At 41.8% G+C, this 23,697-nt stretch overlaps 1 protein-coding gene across 1 annotated transcript in view; it reads left to right on the plus strand.

Moving 5' to 3' along the window:
• Positions 1–23,697, plus strand: part of dgkh (diacylglycerol kinase, eta) — a 395,761-nt gene that overhangs the window by 315,997 nt on the left and 56,067 nt on the right. Inside the window, exons 21-26 of the mRNA XM_052013887.1 lie at positions 1,536–1,632; positions 8,716–8,823; positions 10,359–10,472; positions 13,656–13,790; positions 17,746–17,912; positions 19,633–19,738. Coding sequence (XP_051869847.1) covers positions 1,536–1,632; positions 8,716–8,823; positions 10,359–10,472; positions 13,656–13,790; positions 17,746–17,912; positions 19,633–19,738 — 727 coding nt within the window. The remainder of the gene's footprint in view (positions 1–1,535; positions 1,633–8,715; positions 8,824–10,358; positions 10,473–13,655; positions 13,791–17,745; positions 17,913–19,632; positions 19,739–23,697) is intronic.

The raw sequence follows: 23,697 nt of genomic DNA on the forward strand, positions 1-23,697 counted from the left end.
CAAAGCAGAGGGCTATATTAAGTCACACATCTGGAAGAGAAGTGGGGCTAGCTGGTGTAGTGAAGCCCGAGTATGGAGGATTTGATAGCACTGTCAAAGATGAATCAAGCAGAATAGAGCATTGAAGAAAAGTTTGTAACCAGGGTTTTCAGAACTAAAGCCAGATTGGAAAGTGAGCCAGCAAAGTTCAACTTGCCACTTCAAAATTATTGCAAAAGGACTGAAGAAAATGGAAGAGAAGACAAATGAGCTTCAAAAGGCAGCTTTGGCATGGGATCAGCGGTTATCATCAGAACAGAAAGAAAATGACTCGGGGATCAGGGAAGTTGCAAGCAGAGTAAAGGATGGCCAGGTGTAATTAGAACTGATCAGGAGCAATGGGTGGAAGAGTTGGGAGTGCAAAAGGACTGAACAGAGGTGCAATGGGATATGTGGGTTTGAAACCTCGTTTTGCCAATCAGATTTACATCATATTTGGTATCTGTACACAAGCAGGGGGTCCAGGGAGAGGGATCAGAAACGTTCCCTGAGCACATCCTGATCTAGTAAAATAAATTCTAAAGCAGTCCAGTGAAAGTCACTTTGCATTGGTTCACAAGAGTCCAGAAGAGAAACTGGTAAACTGGGAGCACCATAAATCAGATGCACTGACTTTCATATTTCCCAATCAATCTTCCCGTTAGGCAAGTCCCCATTTCAAAACATAGAGAGGTTTCCACATAGTAGTATTGCACAGTAATCCATGCAGCTATTTGAAAATGTACCCTAGTGTTAGTTCATGATTGATTTGCATCTTAACTTCAGTTGTGTGCTTTGAATCTATATTCTTTACTACTTGTGCTTAACAAAATCCTATCAGCTTCAACTTTGAATTTTTTTGATTGATCTGACCTCCTGCCTTTTGGCAATTCATTTATTCAGTAAGGGTTCAAGGACTGAGTTGTGAGGTTTCACTCACAGCCCTGAACCTGTGTGCAGGGAGAATATATTTAGGATAAGGGTACCAGAGCTTGCTCTGCCCTGCCATGCTCGCATCCAGTGAGTCTGTGTTGGGAATGGGCTAACAAAATTGGTGCAAGGAGAGATGCACCATATTAATACAGTGGGGTTTACCAGAAAGCATTAGTTTGAAATCAAGGTGAATTCCAAAACCAGAGGCTTCTCAAAGAAGCAAAACTTTCAGAAATTGAAGCCAAAAAAACTGCATGGAAACATGAAACAAACAGAAAATGCCAAAAACACTCAGCAGGTCAGGCAGCATCTGTGAAGAGAGAAACAGAGTGTTTCAGATCTTTGAAGGGTCATTGGATTTTCTTCTCCCTGCAGATACTGCCCTACATACAAAATTTTCAGAAATAATGACTAATGATCCATAGTCTTGATCCAGGGAAATCAATTTTACTTTGACATGAGTTCAGTTGCTAATCAGTGACAGAGTGCGTTTTGTTTCATATGTGGACACAAAGGTAAAGTAGGAAGCATTAGTGAAACAACTCCATGGCCTTCTGAATGTTTTCTCAATGTGTTTCGTTTAGAAGCCGGACAAAGAATATGATGTGGTACGGTGTGCTTGGCACCAAGGAATTACTCCAGCGAACCTATAAGAACTTAGAACAAAAGGTGCAACTTGAGGTAATGCTTTAGTGTTTTCCACAATGTTGAACTTCTCAGTCAAGATAAGTGAGACAATTGCATTAAGATGTCATGAATTGCCTTTAATAATTAGCATGTTTTACAAAGCTAGGTGTCAATATCATGAGAGTTCATGACTGAACAGTTCTCACAATGTTGGGGATTGTTTGGAACTTCATTGTGACATTATTTGTGGTACGTTACAACACACATTTGTGATTTAGTCTTTGGAATTAAATGAGTACTGTTACCTTTATTTTCCTTTGTTTTCAGGTCCTCAGACTTCAGGTCTGTTAGCCCCTGAGGTCACCGTTCTAAATTTGAGAAGCTGTTCCTTAAGAATTGCGTTGAAGATCTCGAGGCAGTATTCACAATATCTAGTGTGACTTTGACCCATACAAGATGTATTGCCTCTACTCAGTGATGTTCTGCAGTTAGGTGGTAATTGTTATTCCAGTCCTCTGACCCATGAAAAGCACTTTTTGTTGATTTGCCATTGTTTTGATAGGCAGAAATAGCTGAGCAGCCCTAGTTCATGGTTTGAGCATGAAAGCTCCCTGAAAATGGCAACACAAGTAGATAGGGTGGTAAAGAAAGCGTACGGCATGCTTGCCTTCATCGGTTGGGGTGTTGAGTATGAAAGCTGGGAAGTCATGTTGCAGCTGTATAAAACTTTAGTTAGACCACATTTGGTGCATTATATGCAGTTCTTGTTGCTGCATTACAGGAAGGATGTGGAGGCTTTGGAGAGGGTGCAGAAGAGGTTCCCCAGGTGGTTGCCTGGATTTGAGAGTATTAGCTGTAAGGGGAGGTTAGACAGACTTGGATGGTTTTCTCTGGAGCGTCAGAGGCCGAGGGGCACCCTGAAATAATGAGAGGCATAGACAGGGTAAATAGTCAGAGTCTGTTTCCCAGGGTAAAAATGTCAAAAACACAAGGGCATAGGTTTAAGGGGAAAGGGGGAAGGTTTAAAGGAGATTAACGAGACACCTGCCTACAGGAAAGATATCAATAAGCTTGAAAGGGTGCAGAGAAAATTTACAAGGATGTTGCCGGGACTTGAGGCCTTGAGTTATAGAGAAAGGTTGAATAGATTAGGACTTTATTTCCTGGAGTGCACGAGTATGATGGGAGATCTTATAGAGGTATACAAAATTATGAGGGGTATAGATAGGGTGAATGCATGCACCCTAAGGTTGGGTGAGACTAGAAGTAGAGGACATAAGTTTAGGGTGAAAGGTGGAATATACAAGGGGAATCTGAGGAGAAACTTCACGCAGAGGGTGGTGTGAGTGTGGAATAAGCTGCCAGTGGAAGTGGTAGATACGGATCCAATTGTAACATTTAAGAGAGGTTTGGATAGGTACATGGATGGGAGGGATTTGGAGGGATATGGTCCAGGTGCAGGTAGATGGGACTAGGCAGAAGATCAGGTCAGCATGGACTAGAAGGGCTGAAGGGCCTGTTTCTGTGCTGTAGTTCTCTGTGACTTTGTTTTTTACACAGAGAGTAGTATGAGCACCCGGGGAGGTGATTGAAGCAGATACAATAGCAAAGTTTAAGAGGCATTTAGACAGACACATGAACAGGCATGGAATGGAGGGATACAGACCATGTGCAGGCAGATGGGATTAGTTTAAATTGGCATCATGGTCAACACAGACATGGTGGGCTGAAGGGCCTGTTCCTGCGCTATACTGTTCCATGTTCATTATGATCAAACTCTACCTTATCAGCTCCCCATCCCATCCTAGCCCGGCCCCAACCCACAAAGTATCCTCCTGGAAGTATTGCCTAAGATGCAATGTCAGCATAAATCAAAGCTCTGGGGGACATGGTTGTGAATCAGGAGCTTCTGCATCAGGATATAGAGGGATGGCGGCATTTTGAAGCTCACAGCATGAGGCGAGGGGTGTGAAAACATGGGAGTGGAGGTACAAATCAGGGGTGTTAAGGAAAGCAGGTGGAAGATCGGTGGGTGGAGGAGGGTGTGTTGTTTGTCCCTGTCACCCTCAGGAGATCAAAATTTATGTAAGTTATTCATGAACTTATTCATGAACTTATCTGTAGAAGACGTTGCCTTAAAATTCTATTGTATAGCACTGCTCTTGGCAATATGCAATTGAAATTTAACCCAGACTAAATCACACTTGCGACCATTTCCGGGTCAAGTCACGCCAGTTGCGAAATTCAGTGCACAGGCAGTCATGAGTCATCCTTGCAACCTCAGAGCTTCACGCCAGGAGCAGGTAATGTCCTTCTGGAGTGCTGAGAGGCAAGCTCCACAGTGTTGACAGGAGGGGGAGCCCTCACACTGAGCAGCCCACACCCAATGCCCCCTGATCTTCCACCTGCTGCCCTCAACACTCCAAACCCCATGTCTCCACACCCCTCTCCCCCTTGCTGCCTGATTCCTGCCACAACCTGCCATGCGTGGGTTGGTAGGTCAATTGGCTGCTGTAAATTGCCCCTGGTGTGTAGGTGAGTGGTAGAATCTGGAGGGAGTTGATGGGAATGTGGGGAGAATAAAATCGGAAGCAAATAAAACTGCTGATGCTCAAATCTGAAACCAAAACAGTGCAGGATTAATGTAAATGGTTGATGGTTGGTGCAGACACAGTGGGCTGAAGGGTCTGTTTCCATGCAGTATGAGTCTATTAATATTAATTAAAATAAAGCATTAAAGAAAATACTTTTACCTTTTCAGTGAAAGTTAACAACTCCATGGTTGATTAATAGTCTGTCCCTAACTGCTAGGCAAGTTACATTTGCACCCATCAGCTGGCTTAGAGCTGAGGGCGCAGATATGAAAGTATACAGCCTCTTTGTTCAGTACCTTGCAGAGCTGAGTCCAGAGGTAGAGCTGAAGGTTAAAATGTGCCTGCATATGACCTGCTCACATTCTCTGTCTCTGCACTGCAGAGCACAGGTGCAGAGGTGTGGAACGCACTGATCGATGCACTGCAGCTAGCTGGAGGACCCTGCAGAACTGTTGACTTGCCATCAGCACATTCTGGCCCAGTACTGTCAGAGAATGCTGGTGTTAAACTGAGGTCTCACCTCTAACCTCTCAGTGCCTAGAAAGGAGAATGAAGGGTCTCGACCCGAAACATCAACTGTTCATTTCCCTCCATGGATGCTGCCTGACCTGCTGAGTTCCTCCAGCATTTTGTTTGTTGCTGCAAGTAATTCCACCTGTCTTCCTGGAATATTTAACTATTGACTGAGTGTCTTCAGCAAACATAACATGGATGATGAGGGCAGAACTTTTCATTATGAAAGGCCAGAGATGAATTGACACAGCTCTCTTTCAAACACTCAGATTGTAAAGTCTTAGTGAAAGCAAAGCCCTTTTGGGAAGGAATTCACATTCAGCGTAAGCACCATTGTCATTTGAAGGAATAGAGCCGAGTGCAAATACTTACACCAGTAGTGAATTCTAAAGAGGAAAAATTAAGTAATGCTTCACTGTGAAGATCCTTGTTTTACAGTGGAACAACTTCAGCCAAAGCTCGCAGGTATCTATTGCCTATTTCCTGCTGACCTTCACGTCAATCACAGTGTGAAACCAGGGTCATCTCTAAACCAGACAGTGACAGATTTCCTGAATCAACAAGTACTGGACTGGTTGGACTTCTTCAGTCATCTGACAACTTTCTGATTAACCTTTCTGCTTATAATATTCAATGTGGGAGTTGAACTCCCTGGATTGCTAGTGGCTGGTGCTGTATCCATTTGGCTGTCATACCCTTGATTACAATTAGGGCATTGCTCTAAGACACTTTCCTATTCCCCTATAGATCTTGCTTAGGGCTTACCCTATATGCACCATAGTCATTCTTCAGTGACTAGAGGAGTAAGGGTTGCGATGATGAGATATCTTGGAACGCCTTTCTATGGTAAAGACGTTAAGTGTAAGCTGTTTTTGCTCAGCATGATGTGCTTTCTCATAATTAGTGGGATCATAAAGATTCTAGGTAATGTGAAGTAGGACCAACCAAGAGGGGAGGAAAGGCTTGTAAAGTAAAACTTGAGGGTTCCCACCCCCCTCAAATATTTCCACCAGGTTAATAAAAACGTTCTGATGACCTTATGCCTGAGGCTGAGATTGACTTTATCATCTATCATATTTTCTTATGACATAGAAGTAGACCAATTGACCAATTAAGTCTATGCTGGTTTTCAGAGTCAGTCCCACTCCCATTCCCCCAGTTACTTCCCCATCATCTATTCTCTCTCTCACAGCCATTAACAGCCATAACAAGCCATTAACATGCTTCTCTTATCTACTAGCCAGCATTTGGCAGCAGCCAATTAACCTAGCAACGCACACTTTTTTTTGGGATGTGGGAGGAAACCGGAACATCTGGGCAAACGACACGGTCACAGGGAGAACGTGCAAACTCCACATAGACAGCACCCAAGGTCAGGATTGAATCCAGAACGATGGGGCTGTGAGGCAGTAGTGCTTCCAGCTGCACCACTGTGCCACCCATGTTATGAATTTTCTGAGGTCCTGTTCATTGTGCTACCCTGCAGTAAAGAAAGGAATAAGTATTTGGATACTGGGTCAGCCTGCTAGACAAAGTGTCCACAAGGAAGTCTGCATCTCAGCTGTAACACCAGCTGCTATTTATGAACTCATGATGTCAGAGAAAAGAGCCCTGTTTATTAACTGAACATAAAATTACCGAGCACATTGAGGAATTCAGCTTCAAGTGTTTAGGAATTAACAAAGCTTTCTAATTCGTTAAGTTTCGAGTGGTGCTGCTAGTCTTTAAGCAGAAGATTGGCCCCATTTTTATTGCATTAGGAATCACATTAGGTCCTTGTGGAGTGCACTCACACACTCACTCATTCACAGAAAAGATATTACTAAGCTTAAGAGAACACAAGAGTGTATCCAAGATGATTTTGAGAGCAATTTTGATTTTAAGCTTTTCGTTTGAAGTTTTTGAGGTTGTGAAATGTGTTGTGAAAATAGAATCAAGCACCTTTTTAGTGAGACGAAGAGTTTAACTAGCAGAAGGCAAGGAACAACCAGAAAGGAGGATAAAATGTTTTCACCCAGTAGCTGACTGAAGTGTGAAACACGTGTCTGAAACAGAGAGTTTAAATAGAGTCAGTGTGTAATGTGACATTTCACACTAAGATCAGCATTGGACAACAGGAGCGACACAGGCACCTGGCAGTAACTAATGATAAGAGGGCTGCAGCTAGTAAATCAAGTAGTTCTAGTACAAGGAAAGATAAACCTTTCATCATAATGGATGGAAGAGGAAATTAATCTTTTAGAGCTAAAACATAAACAGTTTAAATAGAGTCAGGAACTTCCTGAAGATGAATGAAACTTAGATCTGAGCTGAAAAAATTGGTTGGTTGGTATAATGATCTCAAAAGGGCTTATGGGACTATATCACTCAGTTAAAGGTTTTGCAATTTGCCACATCAATTTGGCCATAAGTCTTGCCAGTGAAATTGATTTGTATATCCTGGGCTCCCAATATGTCAGGAGGCTGACTGGGGGCTGATATGATGATATACATAAAGGAGAGATCGGCAATCAACAAAAGAGAATGCAAAGTTGCTAAAATATTTATAAGTACCCCTACATCGAAATTATATCAGCTGCAAGAACACAAAAGCTCCTGTCTATCTTCATTTAAATAACTTATACATGTCAATCTGTGTACTACCTCCCAACTGCATTGAGTCCTCTTCCAAAAGTATGAAATAATTTGTGGTTATAGATTAACCTTGCCCCCTCTGCCTCCCAATATTTTTTTTCTCTTTTTCTCTATTTGTCTGCCTCCATCTATCATTCACCTGCTATTGTCTCCCAACTCCACCCCTGCTCCCCTCCCCTGAATCTTACACCCCTCCTCAGTCCGTGAATCACCTCGGATCCTTTCTCGCCACTCCCCTTCTCCACTTTATACTGGCCATCTCCCCTCTCCACTCTCCGTCTTGATAGCAGTGTTTCGACCCAAAACATTGACAAGTCCTTTCCCCCCACAGATGCTGCTCAACCCACTGAGTTCCTCCAGCAGATTGTTGCTCCAGATTCCAGCATCGGCAGGCTCTTGTGTCTCCAAACACAAATTACACCTCCAATCAGTTTTTCTAACTCATTAGACTCACCCATCTGCGCTTTGGTACTGCTGTCCAATTAGTCCTTCCTCCCTGACATCACACCCCCTCACCCACCATCACCCCCAATCTTTTGTTGTGACCTGTCAATTTTTGCCCTTCAAATATTCATCCAGTTTTCTTTCTGGAAGTTACCATTGAATCTGCTTTCACCTCACCATTTAAGCAGTGCATTCCAAGTCACAGAAACTCATGTTTAAAATCATGTTTTCCTATATCGTTTCCAGTTCTTGATCCAGTGGTTTAAAACCCTGTTCTCTGGTTACTAACTTTTCCACAATCTATTTCACTGATTTACTGTATCTAAACAGTTCACCATTGAACGTCTCTGTTGAATCACTACTTAACCTTCCCTACTTTAAGAACAACCTGACCTCGTAGATGTCTTCCATGAAAGATGAAATCCCTCATCTTTGCTGCTATTCCAGTAAATCCCTTCTGCACCCTCCCTAAGGGTTTGACACCTCCTGTGTGCTCAGAATTGATTACGATACCCAAGCTGTATACTGACTATTGCTTTACAAAAGTGTAGGAAAATTTTCTAGCTGTTATATTCTACATTTTATTAATAAAGCCAAAGATTTTACAATTGAACTTGTTCCCCTGCCTCTAAGGATTTGTGTACATGTTTCACCAGATTTCCCATTTTCCCAATTAATTTGCATTAGCCCTCTTTATGCTTGCTTTCATTTCACACAACTTAGCCGTGTTTTATCACCATGCGTCTGCCCACTATGTCTGTCTTTTTGTATTCTGGGCTGCAGTAACCCCTGTGTTGTTTACTACAGTTTCAGAGTGAGGCATGAATAACGCCCTGTGCAACATTTTATCATGGACTCCTCTCAACCTTAATTTGAATAGAATACAAAAGTGGGTATATCTATTTGACAGTCGAAATACGATTTTTCTTAACCAATTTTCTTTGTGTTACAGTGTGATGGACAGTACATTCCTCTACCCAGTCTCCAAGGGATTGCTGTATTAAACATCCCTAGCTATGCTGGAGGAACTAACTTCTGGGGCGGAACAAAAGAGGATGATGTAAGTTGAGTGAGGAAGAGACAGATCCTCTGTCAGTAAACAAAATAATTGACCCCTGACCTTGCTTTTGTGCTCTCTTCATTTGGTCCTAAATCAGCTGCATTCAGGTGTATTCAGCACCGATTAGAATATTGCCAAAATGCTTCACGTACTGCATAACTGACTCATTAGGTACCACAGTGCTGGAGGTCATTCTAGTGAGTGTGGGGTTTGGACTGTGCTCTGTATTGAGAGCCTGGAACATTGGACAAAATAATGTGCTTTTTAAGCAGTGTTGTGGCCAGTCAGGTTTCCAAACCCAACTGTTCTATTGTATCAGGTCATGAGCTACTCAGAGAAAACCTACACAGTTACATTCCACTAAATACACCAGCCAATTGCATTCCAGAAATTCAAAATTATAACTTGAAGAGTAAGTTTAAAGCTTAAAACCGTGTCCTCCTCCAAGATTCCTCCCACTTTGGACGTTGAAACTAGTAAGATAAATCTTCCCTGCCTCCCTAAATTTCCTGTGCCTTACCATCGCTTATTCACTCACTATTGCTGCTCTCCACCTTGGGCACCAGGGAGCAGGAGCCGAGGTTGCTGAGGCTATGTTCCCAGCTTCTTGCACACAGCACACAATTCTGCACATGTCTATCTGTTCTGGAGCTACCTAAGTGTTGTTTCTAGAAGTTGAACAAAAGCTGCAAGCTCAACAAAAAAGACAGCAGGGAATGCATCAGTTATTGCACCACTTTCCCTGCTTCCCTCACCAGGTGGATCTCTCGCTTCAGTTGACACCTTAGTTGGAAACATTGTAAATGAGAACCTTCACTTGCATGGCCCAGTCATATAAAATCAGCAGGCATTATTCTCTTCTTCCCATCTATTGTGATATTAAAATTGTTATCTGCTCTCTCAACACTGTTGTTCTATTGCTTTTGATCTGTTTTTTACCCTGTGAAATATTATGTTGTCAAAAGAGCTTCTGAAGCTGAAAATTTATTTTACTGATATAACCAATACATAACCCAAGAACTACAAGACTGTAATTTAAAAGTAAGAAAACTTCACATCCTGGATATCTGAAATAAAAACAGTAAATGGTGCAGGTCAAGTAGCATCTGTGAAGAGAATCATTTTCTGAAATGGCATCGACTTGAAACATTAACTCTGATTCTCTCTCCACAGATGCTGTCTGACCTGCTGAGTACCTCCAGCAATCACTATTTTTATTTTGGAGTTTAAAACCCTCTTTTGTTCATCCACCAGTCTTGCCATTATCCTCTTTTCAATCTCTGATTATGTGTAAGGATGGTTCCAATGACTTTTCCCTGAAATTCAGAGCTTCACTCAAATGGACAATAAATAGCTTGGAACCACAAACTGGGCTTGCCCTCCAAGCACAAATTGAGATTGGAGAACAATTTTTCACAGTAACTTTACATTTCCTGTCAAAAGGCTGTTCCATCAGTAAAAGATGTAATTACTGTTGTATTTAGTTACACAGCTGTTCTGTCCTTCTCAGAGTTGTGAATTCTGTGTTCTTTTAGATCTTTGGCGCTCCCTCATTTGATGACAAGATCTTGGAAGTTGTAGCTGTATTTGGAAGTATGCAGATGGCAGTATCAAGAGTCATCAAGCTTCAACATCACAGAATAGCTCAGGTAGGTTCATTAGTTTGAAGATACTTGGGTGTTTCAAAATAATTGTTAGGTAATTTCCAAATAGTATGGTTTATCTGCTGTGATGTAAAGAATGTACGTTTAGAACTTTTGCATGGATTTATGGAAACATGGGCTTCTCATTCAGTCCTCTCTGCCTAGTTCACACTTGTACCTCAGTTCTTTCTTACTCCTTATTAGTATCAGTGTATTTACCTAGAAGATAGTTTCACATAGAGTCGTAGAAACAGGTCCTTCAGCAATCTCATTCCTTTTAACTAAGTGTGGTCTTTATCATAGGTACCACTGCCAGATTGATGTAAAATGTAAGATGAATTGTTCCACTTGCTTTATGCAATGAAATTGTAACCCCTTGAGCACATTTATACTGCTGTTACAAATACTAAACAGATCATTTCATTCCCTATATGGTATCAAGAAAGTGTCTATTTCCTCTGGATGTGGTCCTGATTGTTGATGTGACTGGTGACCCACTATTGCAAAGGATGGAGAATGAAGCCACAAATAGGCAGTTCCCATTTCTTTCCAACAGGTGCAACAACAGCTCGACATCATCATTTAATAGAGACATCCCACAGATTTTGCATTAAGATGTTACACTGGGCCGTTTGTACCTTGACTTAAAGTTAATCCCTTTACTAAGAGATCACCAAATATAAAGGCAGGAAAGAAACTCAAGATTTTCCTTTTTTTATTCATTTGAAAATATTCGCACACATTGAAACTATGTATTTCAACCCACCAACCAAACAATCTATGCTGGTAGTCCCATCTAACATTGCCCCTCTGACATCAGACAATAGGCAACTTTGTAAAATCTGCCCTTGAGATGCAATACTGGTTATATGCTGGGTCACCTATGCTTCATCCTCTCTTCAACGTTTCCTCTAATATCTAGATGCTCCACTAGGTGTAAAAAAAAGTAAGCATCAAGTTAGCCACAGCCCACCTGGTGACAGACTCGCCATTCCAGCTCCTGGTTTTGGGCTTCTACATCATCTCAAGTCAAGTCAACTTGAATTTATTGTCATGTGCACAAGTACGGTGAGGTACAGTACAATGGAAAGCTTACCTGCAGCAGCATCACAGGCACATAGGTACACACAACACACAGAATATAAGTTATACATAAAATTATACCATAGAGTGAAAATACAATACAGTGTAGTGATGCTTCAGATGTGCAGTAGCGACTACAGGAGGGCAGTTTGAAGGATATATAGTGGTAATTCCAGACAAGCCTTTTATACAGACTTTTATACAAACCTGACTCTTCGATTGAACTCAATATATGGATTCACAGAATTTACTCTGAAGTAATGCATCAGTCTAACAAATCAGTGCCAGTGTTTATGTTCCATGTAAACCTCCTTCACCTTTTTTCATTTTACCTTATAAATGCTCTGTTCCTCCTTCTCCAGCTTTCCATCTAAAGTATCCAGACTGCTTCCTTCAATTATTCCTTGCAGTTGAAAGATCCACATTTTAACCACTCAGTGTAACTTATCCATTACAAACCCCTTTATTGCTCATTTTATTTCACTTCCCCAATCTATTTTTACCAGTTCTTTCCTACATTTTCTGTTTCATAATTTTGCTCTCTCTGCTTCCCTTCACTGCTTGGTCCTTTTTTTTTCCAGGTCAGTGATCCCAGCCTTGTTCAACAAAGCTTCTCCCAGTCAGAATTGTTCAAGTGTCAAGTAGTCTGAGCCCTTTCTGCCCACCCATTTACTTGGCTTTTATAATTCATCTACTGCTGAGCTTGTGACATTGGAAATAATATTAAAATCATTGCCTGTAGATCCTTCAGTGTAATCAGGTTTAATTTAAGTCTCATAGCAATGCATTTCCCTGTAAGATAAACGTGAATCATGACTCACATAGAATGTGCATACAAAAGCAGACCATTCAGCCCAGCTCATCACTACCAGTATTTATACTGCATGAGAGCTCCTTGTCATAATCTGGCTGTTTTCCTTTCCTTTCTAAAATCACTGCTTCTTGCCTTGTGGCAGTGTAACTAAGCTAGCTATGAGGCAGCACATTCTTAGCATCTGTTGATGTACCTGAATATTCCACTGATTGCAGAATCCCCTACTAATACTACTTTTCTTCACTTCCCATTGGCAACTGCTTGTTCCTGGGTTCAATTATTCGCAAGATATTTGTACAGGTACATGGATAGGAGGGGTTTAGAGGGATATGGGTCAAACAGGGGCAAGTGGGACCAGCCTGGAGAGCACCATGGGTGGCATGGACGAGTTGGGCCAAAGGGCCTGTTTCCATGCTGTATTACTCAATGACTCTAACTTGCTCACGTTTGCACTTGTCATTATTACAGTAGTTAGTTTCAACACTCAACACCCTTGTCCATTTAGCTTGTTCCAGAAATCGTTTTGCTTTTCCTGTTTCTTCCTCACAAATCTCTGTCGACAGAGTAATCACACCCTAGGTTGTGTATTCCAGAGACTTTTCAACCTCCTAAATGTAATGTAAACACCAACAGCTGCTCGTCAAGCTCAGAGACCCTGAACGTAATCACAACAGGGTCAAACCAAGGACACAAGTTATCCAGGACCTTCCACATCATGAGGTTCATATTCATTGCAATCTTTAGTTCTCTGCCACTCTGAATTTAATTGCTTTCCCTTGAAAGTTTCAGCAATCACAAAACCGTAGTGAAGGTCATTGACTTGAAACATGAACTCTGTTTCACTTTCCACAGATGCTGCCTGGCCCACTGAGTCTTTTTTTTTCAGTTTCTCTTTTCAAAGCTCGATTTTTGTAATCAGTTTTTCTTTCTCCTAAGAAAGGAACATAGCAGATCAACATCTCAAATATCATTTTGAGCTACAGTATCTTGAGGTTAAGCTTTATCTGGCGATGAAGTATTGTTCAGGCTAAATTTTATGCACTCCTGATTTAAACAAAACTTTCTTGTTGGATTCAACTTAAAATTAATCTGGAAAGCATCTGTGAATCTCAGACTATAATAGCCTCCCTTTTTCTCATCAGGATCCATATGCTCCAATATTAAAGCTGATTATTTTTTATTTTCTTCTCTTCATAAGTTCATATTATATAGTGATTCTTGTTTGTTCTTGATTAAAGTTCTTATTCAGTTGTTTATAAACACTGAGGTTAAAGTGGTCTCATCTTCTGCAGTGTCGGTCTGTGAAGATCACCATTCTGGGAGATGAGGGCGTGCCAGTACAGGTAGATGGAGAGGCATGGATCCAACCACCTGGAGTTATCAAAATCGTGCACAAAAATAGAGCACAGATGCTGACAAGAGACCGAGTAAGTACACAAGAAAATTTATTTCTAAATCACTAGACATCATTTTGCATCCAATTATACATTGCAGAGTATGGGATTGAAGGTGCTTTATAGTCGTGATGTTACCCATGGAGTTTTCAGGTGAAATTTGGGCCAGCGGTTAGTGGACAATTGGAATAGTGCATTCCAGGGCAATAGAGTTCCTATCATGAAGTCAAATATTTTGTCTTTGACTTTATATGATTTACATATTTAGAGCAATAATAAGGTACTCTTTCAGTTGGACAAATGGAAAAAGAACAGAAGCTTGGGGGCACTGAATTAGAATCGGTTGGACAAGAATTAGTTTACAGACATCCTGGGACCTAGGGTCAAGGGGATGAAAGAATTGTCCTATCCTGAGCAGGTGAAGATGATGGATCTGTATATGATGGCATTTAGAAGATGTTATTGGAATTTTTAAGATCCTGCAGGGTTATGACAGGGGGGTTGTTGAGATGTTTCCACTAGTGGGAGAGTCTCGAATGAGAGGATGCAGTTACAAGAAAATGGGACTGTCATTTAAAACGGAGGTGTGCAGGAATCTCTTCTTGCAGAGGGTGGTGAATCTCTAGAGGGGTGTGGAGGCTGGATCTCTGGGGGTGTTTAAAGAGGAGATAGATAAATGTTTGAAAGATCAGGGAATTGAGGGCTGTGGGAAACTAGCACAGAGAAGCTTGGGGCAGATCAGCTATGATCATATTGAATGGTGGGGCAGGCTTGAGGGGCCAAGTGGCCTACTCCTGCTCCTGTTTTCTTGTGTTCTTATGCAGACTTATAGCGCCGCCACTAACAGGAAGATATAATTACACAATAGCAGCTTTATACAGTACAGGTTGAGACTCTCTAGTCCAGCACCCTTGGGACCTGACTGGTGCCAGACCACAGAAAATCAAACCACAGACATATCCCCCAATCAGAAGAACTGTTTTTTGAGAGTATAGACACTCCCCGTGTCACATAAAGGATAAAGGTTCCGAGAATTGTCCGTAACCTGAAGTTTTCGTAAATCAGCAATGCTGTCGGCTAAGATGGCAGAAGTTGCACTGGTAGGTTAATTAGACTAGTATAGATCTTAGTTAGAATTAGTGTAGATCTGTACAGACTCAAAACATGCCAGACCTCGGGAGTTGCTGGACCACAGAATGCCGGAAGAGAGATTCTCAACCTGTACTTTCAATATAACTAAAACATACACAGGTCACGAGACATTTCGAAGAGTGGTACCAGGAGAAGAGGATAAATTATTTTTAATGCCATGATTCATTAAGAACTGGAATTCCTTGCTAAAAAGAGTGGTGAATGCAGATTCTATAATCTTTCCAATTAGATAAATACTTGAAAATGAAAAATTTAGAGAACTGTGGGAAAGGACAGGATTGTGAGACTAAGAGAAAAGTTTATCACACATGTTAGCATAGGCAAAATAATTTCGTGGGGGAATGGTTACAAAACCCAAGCATCTGATGGGGTGGGCCATTCACCGTCAATGTATATCAAAGGTTCAGGCAGGCCTTCCCATTATGTTCCAAGCATGTACCAAAATGGCTGGAAACTTGTGGGAATCGGACAGTGGAATTTCTGTCAAAGTGTAGCAAGAATCTTAGAATTATCCATATCAAATTATATATACAAGTAAATGAAAAATAGAAATTGGACTTGTATTTATAAAATGAAAAGGACATCTGATTCTGGGGGATCGAGTAAAAGAGATCCGAGTGGTTTCTCAAGGGCTACTTGGGAATTTGAATGTAAGAGTCTATGTGTGCAGTGTTGATTTGACAGATTTATCCTACTATCTTCCTGAAGCAATACGGATTTAATGATTGGCTTTTTCATTCTATGATTTATTCAGGGTTTTGCAAGGAACTCTATTCATTGATTTTATTGAACAGGGTGTACTGAAGTTGTTCATCTTTAAGGGCTCTGTTTCATTAGAGTACACAAAGTGTTTGCAGTCTGCTTACAAGTTTTTAAGTATTTATCAGATAATTGGTTAAAACGCAGGACATACAGGTGTGGATGGGAGAAAATGAAATACCTATAATTAAATAAGAGGCAGAAATGAAAGTCTTGCAAAAAGTAAACGGATGCAGAAAGAAAGGAAATTCAATGATGTGGCAGAGTAGTATTATAATAAAGTAATTGAGAGACTGATTTTGTAATCAACAGTGAACATGTTGGTATCGATATTGGATTATCATTGTCACTTGTACTGAGGTACAGTGAAAAACTTGTCTTCCATACCGTTCATACAGATCAATTCATCACACAGTGCATTGAGGTAGTACAGGGTAAAAACAATAACAGAATACAGAAAGTGTCACAGCTACAGGGAAGTGCATTGCACGTAGACAATAAGATGCAAGGTCATAACAAGGTAGATTGTGAGGTCAAGCGTCCATCTCATCCTATAAGGGAACCGTGCAATAGTCTTATCACAGTGGGATAGAAGCTGTCCTTGAGCCTGGTGGTATATGCCCTCAGGCTCCTGTATCTTCTGCCTGATGGGAGAGGGGAGAAGAGAGAATGACCCAGGTGGGTGGGGTCTTTGATTATGCTGGCTGCTTCACCAAGACAGCGAGAGGTATAGATAGAGTCCATGGAGGGGAGGCTGGTTTCCGTGATATGCTGGGCTGCATCCATGACTCTCTGCAGTTTCTTGTGGTCCTGGGCAGAGCAGTTGCCATACCAAGCTGTGATGCATCCAGATAGGATGCTTTCTGTAGTGCATCGATAAAAGTTGGTGAGTGTCAAAGGGGACATGCCAAATTTCTTTAGCCTCCTGAGGAAGCAGAGGACCTGATGAGCTTTCTTGGCCATTGAGCCTATGTGGTTGGACCAGGACAGGCCATTGTGATGTTCATTCTAAGGAACTTGAAGCTCTCAACCCTCTCGACCTCAGCACCATTGATGTGGACAGGTGCATGTACACCACCCCCTTTCTTGAAGTCAATGTCCAGCTCTTTTGTTTTGCTGACATTGAGGGAAAGGTTGTTGTCATGACACCATGTCACTGAGCTCTCTATCTCCTTCCTGTACTCTGACTCATCATTATTTGAGATATGGCGTACTACGGTGGTAAAGCCCGTGCCAGAGATGGGTTCATTTGAAGATGAGGAGGGGAGCAAATTGGAAGAAAATTTTTTCCATCTTGAGCAAGAATGGGTAAAAGGCCCATGGCTGTCATCAGTGATCAGGTGAAGGGTTAAATAGTGTTTCTCTGGCAACTCTTTTCCCTTAGAGGAAGAGAGTAGAGTCAAAGGAAAAGTTTGCCAATGCAAGGAGAAATGATTCAGTGAAAGAACAAGTCCGGGCAAGCAGTGAAGGAATATTGTGGATGGACTCTAGATATCTAGATATAGATATAGAGGGATACAGCAAGGAAACAGGCCCTTCGGTTCACTGAGTCTGTGCTGACCATCAACCAACCATTTACACTGATCCTACATTAATCCCATTTTTTTTATTTTTTCCATCAACTCCCCCCAGATTCTACCACTCACCTATATACTAGGGGCAATTTACAGTGATCAATTAATTTGTCAACCCCCGCGTCTTTGGGGTGCGGGATGATTTACAATGCTCTGCTGTTCAGCCATGCAAGCGGCATCTTGACCTCCTGACCTGTGTAAAGTTGGCATATTGGCCATTAAACTGCTAAAGAAAATTGGGACTGGTAATTAACAGCTTAAGTATGGCTTTAATGAGGAGAGTCATTCTCCTCTGTTAGCGATAAACCTCTTTGACCAGAAAGTAATGTCTTATTTGCACTTCCAGTGAATTGCAGGGAAGTTTTTTCTTTGAACTGAAGAGGGAGAGAAAAGATGTCTTGCTCCAGCAAATTTTGAGCCAATACGATCCATTGAATCACACAACACAGATGTGTCCTTGTCAATCCATTGCCACAGCTTTCGCTATTCACCACCTTTTACAGGCATTTGAGAGCACCTTGAAATCTTGGGAAGACAAACTGCGGTATGACTCCTGCAGGCCAGCGCTCCGGCCCCACCTGTACCCACAGCAGTCGGTCGACCTGGCCACTGAGGAGGAAGTCACCCAGCTGCAGCTCTGTGCCCAGGCAGCTGAGGAGCTCATCACAAGGTATGCTGCTGGTCACAGCTTCTCATTCCAGCACGGCTGTGGGGCAAGGTACTAAGGCAGTGCGCTAAGACCAAGCGTCCTGGTGTCCTGATGCTGTGCAAGCTTCATCAGGGTGCTTGAAGGTTAAAAGTAAGGCATTAAAAGGTGTGTGTGTGTGTGTGTGTGTGTGTGTGTGTGTGTGCGCGTGTGTGTGTGTAAAACCGGGGAAGGTCTGGGTTGGCGGGGTCAGTGCTATGATTAAATGGTCCACCACATTTTAGGATAAATGCAGCAATCTCATCTCCTCAGCCCCAGGTGAGAGAAAGACTTGTACTTATGCTGTCCTCAAAGACTGGCAGCCAGTCACTATTGTATGAGAGAGAAACAGTGGTAATTTGTACCCAGCAGGATCTCACAAGTGAGTCCGACAAATATCCTGTTTTAATGATGGAGAGCGAGGGATGAATTTTGTCTTGGACACCAGCAAGCACCCCCTTTCTCTTCTTTGAATAACAGCATGGGTTCTGCAGACAATCTGGGTCAGGAAGCTGGGGTTGGAGTGCTGGTGCCTTATTTCTGAAGCGCATTCCCTTCCTGGCAACATATGTCATTGAATGTCCAGAACTGGTGAATTTTCCCTGGAGTGATAGTCTAGTTGTTACGTGCAGGGGCGTGGCATGCAATGGTTGCTTCAGCCATGTAACCAGCATCACAGCCTGAACCCCCCAGTGACTTGTGTTATGGTGTTGGTGCAGAGGCTGGTGAATGTGCATTTGTGGAGTGCATTTTCTTCTCACTTAATTGTTCTGTCTGGATATCCCATGCTCTTAGCTAGCTGTCAGGTACTTGAAGGTGACTCGCTGGAGACTCTCAACCCTCCTCCCTCTCCAAAAGAAAGAGGAAAATTAACCTATCAAGCTCCAGGGGAGAGTAACATCTCATTTGTCCTGGCTCCATACCTTCACTTGTTTCAGTCCATTTACTGAAACCCATCCATGCTTCTGAAACAGCAGACTCAACATTTCCACTGTCATTCTGACTGACCTTCCAACCTGATCATTCTGTAAATTTGCACTTCTCAAAGTCTGCTGACTGAACCCTTGATTGTCCCATCCTCTTTATCACACCTGCATTCATTGGCCCTCCTTGGCTTTGGACCCTGAAATGCTATGTTTAAATTCCCATCCTTGTGTCCAAATCCTTCCGGGGCTCTACTTCTCAGTTCTGAAACTTCTACCAGCCTTACAAGTGTCTGAAATCTCTATGTTCCTGTACTTTTGGCTTCTCATACATCTGATTTTAATCACTGCACTGTTAGGATCTATACCTTCAGCTATCTAGGTCCCATTCTCTGAAATTCTCCCCCTGAAACTCTTTCTTTCCTCTATTAAAAACAAGGTAAATTCATCAGGAAGGTGCAGTGAGCAGAGGATAATTGTCCATGTATTATGTGCCTCAATTCAATCTAAAGTTACGTAGAGGAATACAGTCAACAAATTTGATTGATAGTGGAATTACTCAATTATCCCTCCTGCCTTGAAACAGCATTATCCATATGTTCTCACCTTCATGTTGGTGCAGGGAAGTTAAATTTTCTATCAATATGCTCAGTAAAGCCTTTGGGATTGAGTTCTGGCTGGGAGGTGGTTTCTCTAGCACGCCTTATTATTTCATTTGTTCCATTATTCCACTAGTTGCAGTTGTTGCATTCCTGAAGCTTTCTTTCATTAATGACTTTCAGAATCTGTGAGGCAGCCAAGACCCACAGCCTCCTGGAGCAAGAACTGGCTCATGCAGTCAATGCAAGCTCTCATGCACTAAACAAAACCCATCCAAAGTTCCCAGAGGTAAGCAGCAGTCATGTCATTTTGTACCCAGTCAGTAGTCAGTGTCAAACTGAGCTCATCCAATCAACTCCATTGCTCTTAAAACTGGATTAAGAGTAGCCCCTCCCTTTTGGAAAAAATGGTTAAATTGCCTTATGTAACAGATAAATGTCAGGACTGTCTTATTTTATTTGAAATGGTGCGAATGGTGGTGTTGCAATTAAATTTCCAGACTAGTAATCTGTAGGCCTTGCCAAATAGTCTAGAATTATGAGTTTTAATTTCACCACAGCACCTGGTGAATATATACTGAGTTTAATAAATAATTTGGAATTCTAAAAAAAATCTAGTGAGGGTCTTGGTGACCATGAGATTGTTGTAAAAACCTATCTGGTTCATTGACGTTGTTCAGAAGAAGGACATCTGTTGTCTTACTCAGTCTGACCTGTTCATGACTCCTGACCACAACAATCTGGTTGATTTGCTTAACTACCCTGTGAAATAATCTAATAAACCATTCAGCTGAATCAACTTGTATGTTTAAACTAAATACGATTAAAATTGGAGCATCGACCAAGGCTCCACATTTGAACATGGCAATGTCACATCTCAACCCATATAAAGTCCTCTTTGTTAATATCTGGGGAAGGGTGTTTGAATTGGGATTGATGAACCATAAACTGGTCAAACAACTTTCATATTCACAGATTTATACCTATAAACCAGTTTTGAAGCCTCTCCATCATAATCCTAGTTATGTTGTGTCCCAATACTAGGACAGACCTACTGTGGGGATGGGGTAGTACCATACAATTAGAATGGAGTGGGTCTGGGAGTTCTCAACATGGCATCAGGTCAAACATCTCCCATCCTCCTCAGAGATGAATCAGTATTCTGTTGAGGAACACTTGAAAGATGCACTGAAAGTAGCAAGGTCACTAAATGTGTTCTGGGCGGGGAATTTGAAGTCTATCACCAAGAGTGGCTCAATAGCACCATCAACAATCAAGCTGGCCAAGTTCCGAAGGACTTAACCGGTCTTCACTATTTTACCTGTTGCTGAAACATTGATACCGACGTTATTGATAGTAGTAACTACTGCTTAGCTCTTGTAGAGACAAAGTCCCACTGTCATACACAGGAAACCTCCACTGTATTGTGTAGCATCCCATTGCACTTAATGGAATTAATGACATGGCATTTCCCTTGCTTCACCATTGCCATCGAGCTAAGGGACCATTCCTGGTTGAAAGAGGTGGAGAAGGATTTGCCAGGAATGGAGCTGGCTGTACCTAAAAATGAGGTGCTGACCTATTGAAGTTGTGACACAGGACTACATGTGTGTTAAACAGTGAAAGCAGCATATTAATAGGCAGAGCTACGTGATCCAGCACCAAATAATCTGCTCCATAGTCTATGACAATCATCCATAAATTGTGGAAGATGGTTAAAATACCTAACAGATAGAAGGAGTCTCCAAGAATATAGCTATCGTCAATGACATCAGCATACTGCATGTTGAGTGACAAAGTGAAACATTTGCAATCATCTTCAATGAAAATGAGGAGTGGTGATTGATCTCAGCTTCCTCCTGAGGTCCCACCATCACAGAAGCCAGTGTTCATCCAATTCGATTCATTTCACATTTCATCAAGAAGTGCCTGAGAGCACTGGACACAGCAAAGTATATGGGATCAGACAACATTGTGGCAGCATTGCTGAAAACATGCTTCAAAATGAGCTGTGTTTCTAGCCAAGCGATTCCAGTGCAGTTACAACTCTATCTACCCAACAATGTGGAAAGTTGTCTGAATGTGTCCTGTTGCCACAAAGCAGGACAAATCCAATCCAGCTAATTACTCCCTTGTTAGTCTCTCAATCATGAGTCATACGGTTGTACAGCACAGAAGTGAGCCCTTCAACCACCATGTCCATGCCAACCTTTTTGCCCTTCTACACTAATCCCATTTGCCCGCATTAGGTCCATATCCATCTCTGCCTTGCCTATTTAAAATTACATCTAAATGCATCTTAAACATAGTAATTGTATCTGATTCCATCACTTTCCCTGGCAGCATCTTTCAAATATCAACCACTCTGTGTAAAAACATTTACCCCTCAGATCCCTTTTAAAACTCTCATCTTAAACCTAAGCCCTCTTGTTTTTGATACCTTTACCACACAAAAAAAATTGACTATCTGCCCTATTTATGCCTCACATAATCTCTTATACTTTGATCAGGTCACCCCTCAGCCTCCTTCACTCCAGGGAAAACAAGCCCAGCCTATGCAATCTCTCTCCCCATAACTAAAGACTTCCAGCGCAGGCAAGATCTTGGTGAATCTCTTTTGCACTCTCTCCAGTGCAACCACATCCTGCCGGTGACCAGAACTTCACACAATACTCCAAGTCTTCATGGAAGGTGTTGACAGTGCTGTCAAGTGGAATAGGCTTTTACACAGACTTCTGTTCCAGACCTCATTTCAGCATTAACCCAAGGATCGGAATTCCAGGACCAGTGAGAGTAACTAACCTGACATAAAGTCAGCATTTAACGTATGTTGCATCCAGCAGACCTATACCTGCTGAATAGACTTTTACATAGACTTCTCTTCCAGGCCTCATTTCAGCATTAACCCAAGGATCTGAATTCCAGGACCAGTGAGAGTAACTAACCTGACATAAAGTCAGCATTTAACGTATGTTGCATCCAGCAGCCCTAATAAGTCAATGGGCTTCAAGAGGAAAACATGCCAATGGCTGGAGTCATACTTCATACAAAGGTTGATGGTTTTGTTTATCCCAGCTCCAGGATATCACTCTGGACAGTGGCTTAGGATCAACCTTCTTAGACTTAGTCATCAATGAATTTCCCTTCTGCAAGGTCAGAAGTGGGTGTCTATAATGTTCAATTCCATTCACCCCCTTTCAGATAATGAACCATCCTGTGCCTGAAGGAATATCTGGACAAGCTTAAGGCAAAGGATGATAAATATATTATTGCTATCTAAGTGTCTTGATAAAATGGAACACTTTCCCATACCTGAATGAGTGCAGCTCCATCAACACTCAAGAAGCGCAGCGCTGTCCAGGATAAAGCAGCCTACTTGATTGGTGCTCCATTCACTACCCAAAACCTGTTCTTGTACACATTGTATTTGTGTGGCTGGTCTATTTACAGTTCTGGTGAAAGATGGTCTCCCTATGCCAATTGGGATTCTTTAAGGATATACCAAGTAGAGCAAATAAGGTGGAAACTAGTGGATGTGGTATATTTAGATTCTCAGAATGTGTTCAATAATGTCCGTACAGGAAGTTGGTGAGCAAAACACATGGAATTAGGGGTAGTATACCAGCATAGACTGAGAATTAGTTAACAAGTTAAAAAAACAAAGAGTAGGAATAATGGTTGGCTGTCTGTGATTTGTAGGGTACCAGAGGGATAGGGACTTGGGACCCACCTACTCACAACCAATATCAACAGTTTGACTGTGGGGATCAAATGTAGCATATCTAAGTTTGCTACGTTTGATCCCCTCATGAAGTGAGATTGTGAGTAGTGCTGAGAAACCAATGAGGCTTCAAAGGGACATAGACAAACTGAGTAAGTGGGCAAACATGTGGCAAATGGAGTACAATGTGGAACAATGTGAGGTTATTCACTTTAATACCAACAACATGCTGAGTACTTTTTTAAATGATGAAAATCAGGAAACAGTGATGTTCAAAGAGACCTGGGTTTCTTTGTACAAAAGTCACTGTTAGCTAACTCAGAGGTGCAGCAGGCAACTAATTATATGGGCAACTGGTGGTCATTATTATGAAAGTATTTGAGTTCCCACTGGGAGAATAAGAATAGTGTAAATAGCCTCCACATCCACTTATTTAGTACAAAGACGTTTAATTTTTTGGATTGAGTAGGATTTACAAGCAGTGTTGTCAGTAATGAATCACGCTAGGGTAACGAAATTCTAGGCAA

Source organism: Pristis pectinata, chromosome 4 (assembly GCF_009764475.1).
Source record: "Pristis pectinata isolate sPriPec2 chromosome 4, sPriPec2.1.pri, whole genome shotgun sequence".
Classification (NCBI taxonomy): Eukaryota; Metazoa; Chordata; class Chondrichthyes; order Rhinopristiformes; family Pristidae; genus Pristis; species Pristis pectinata.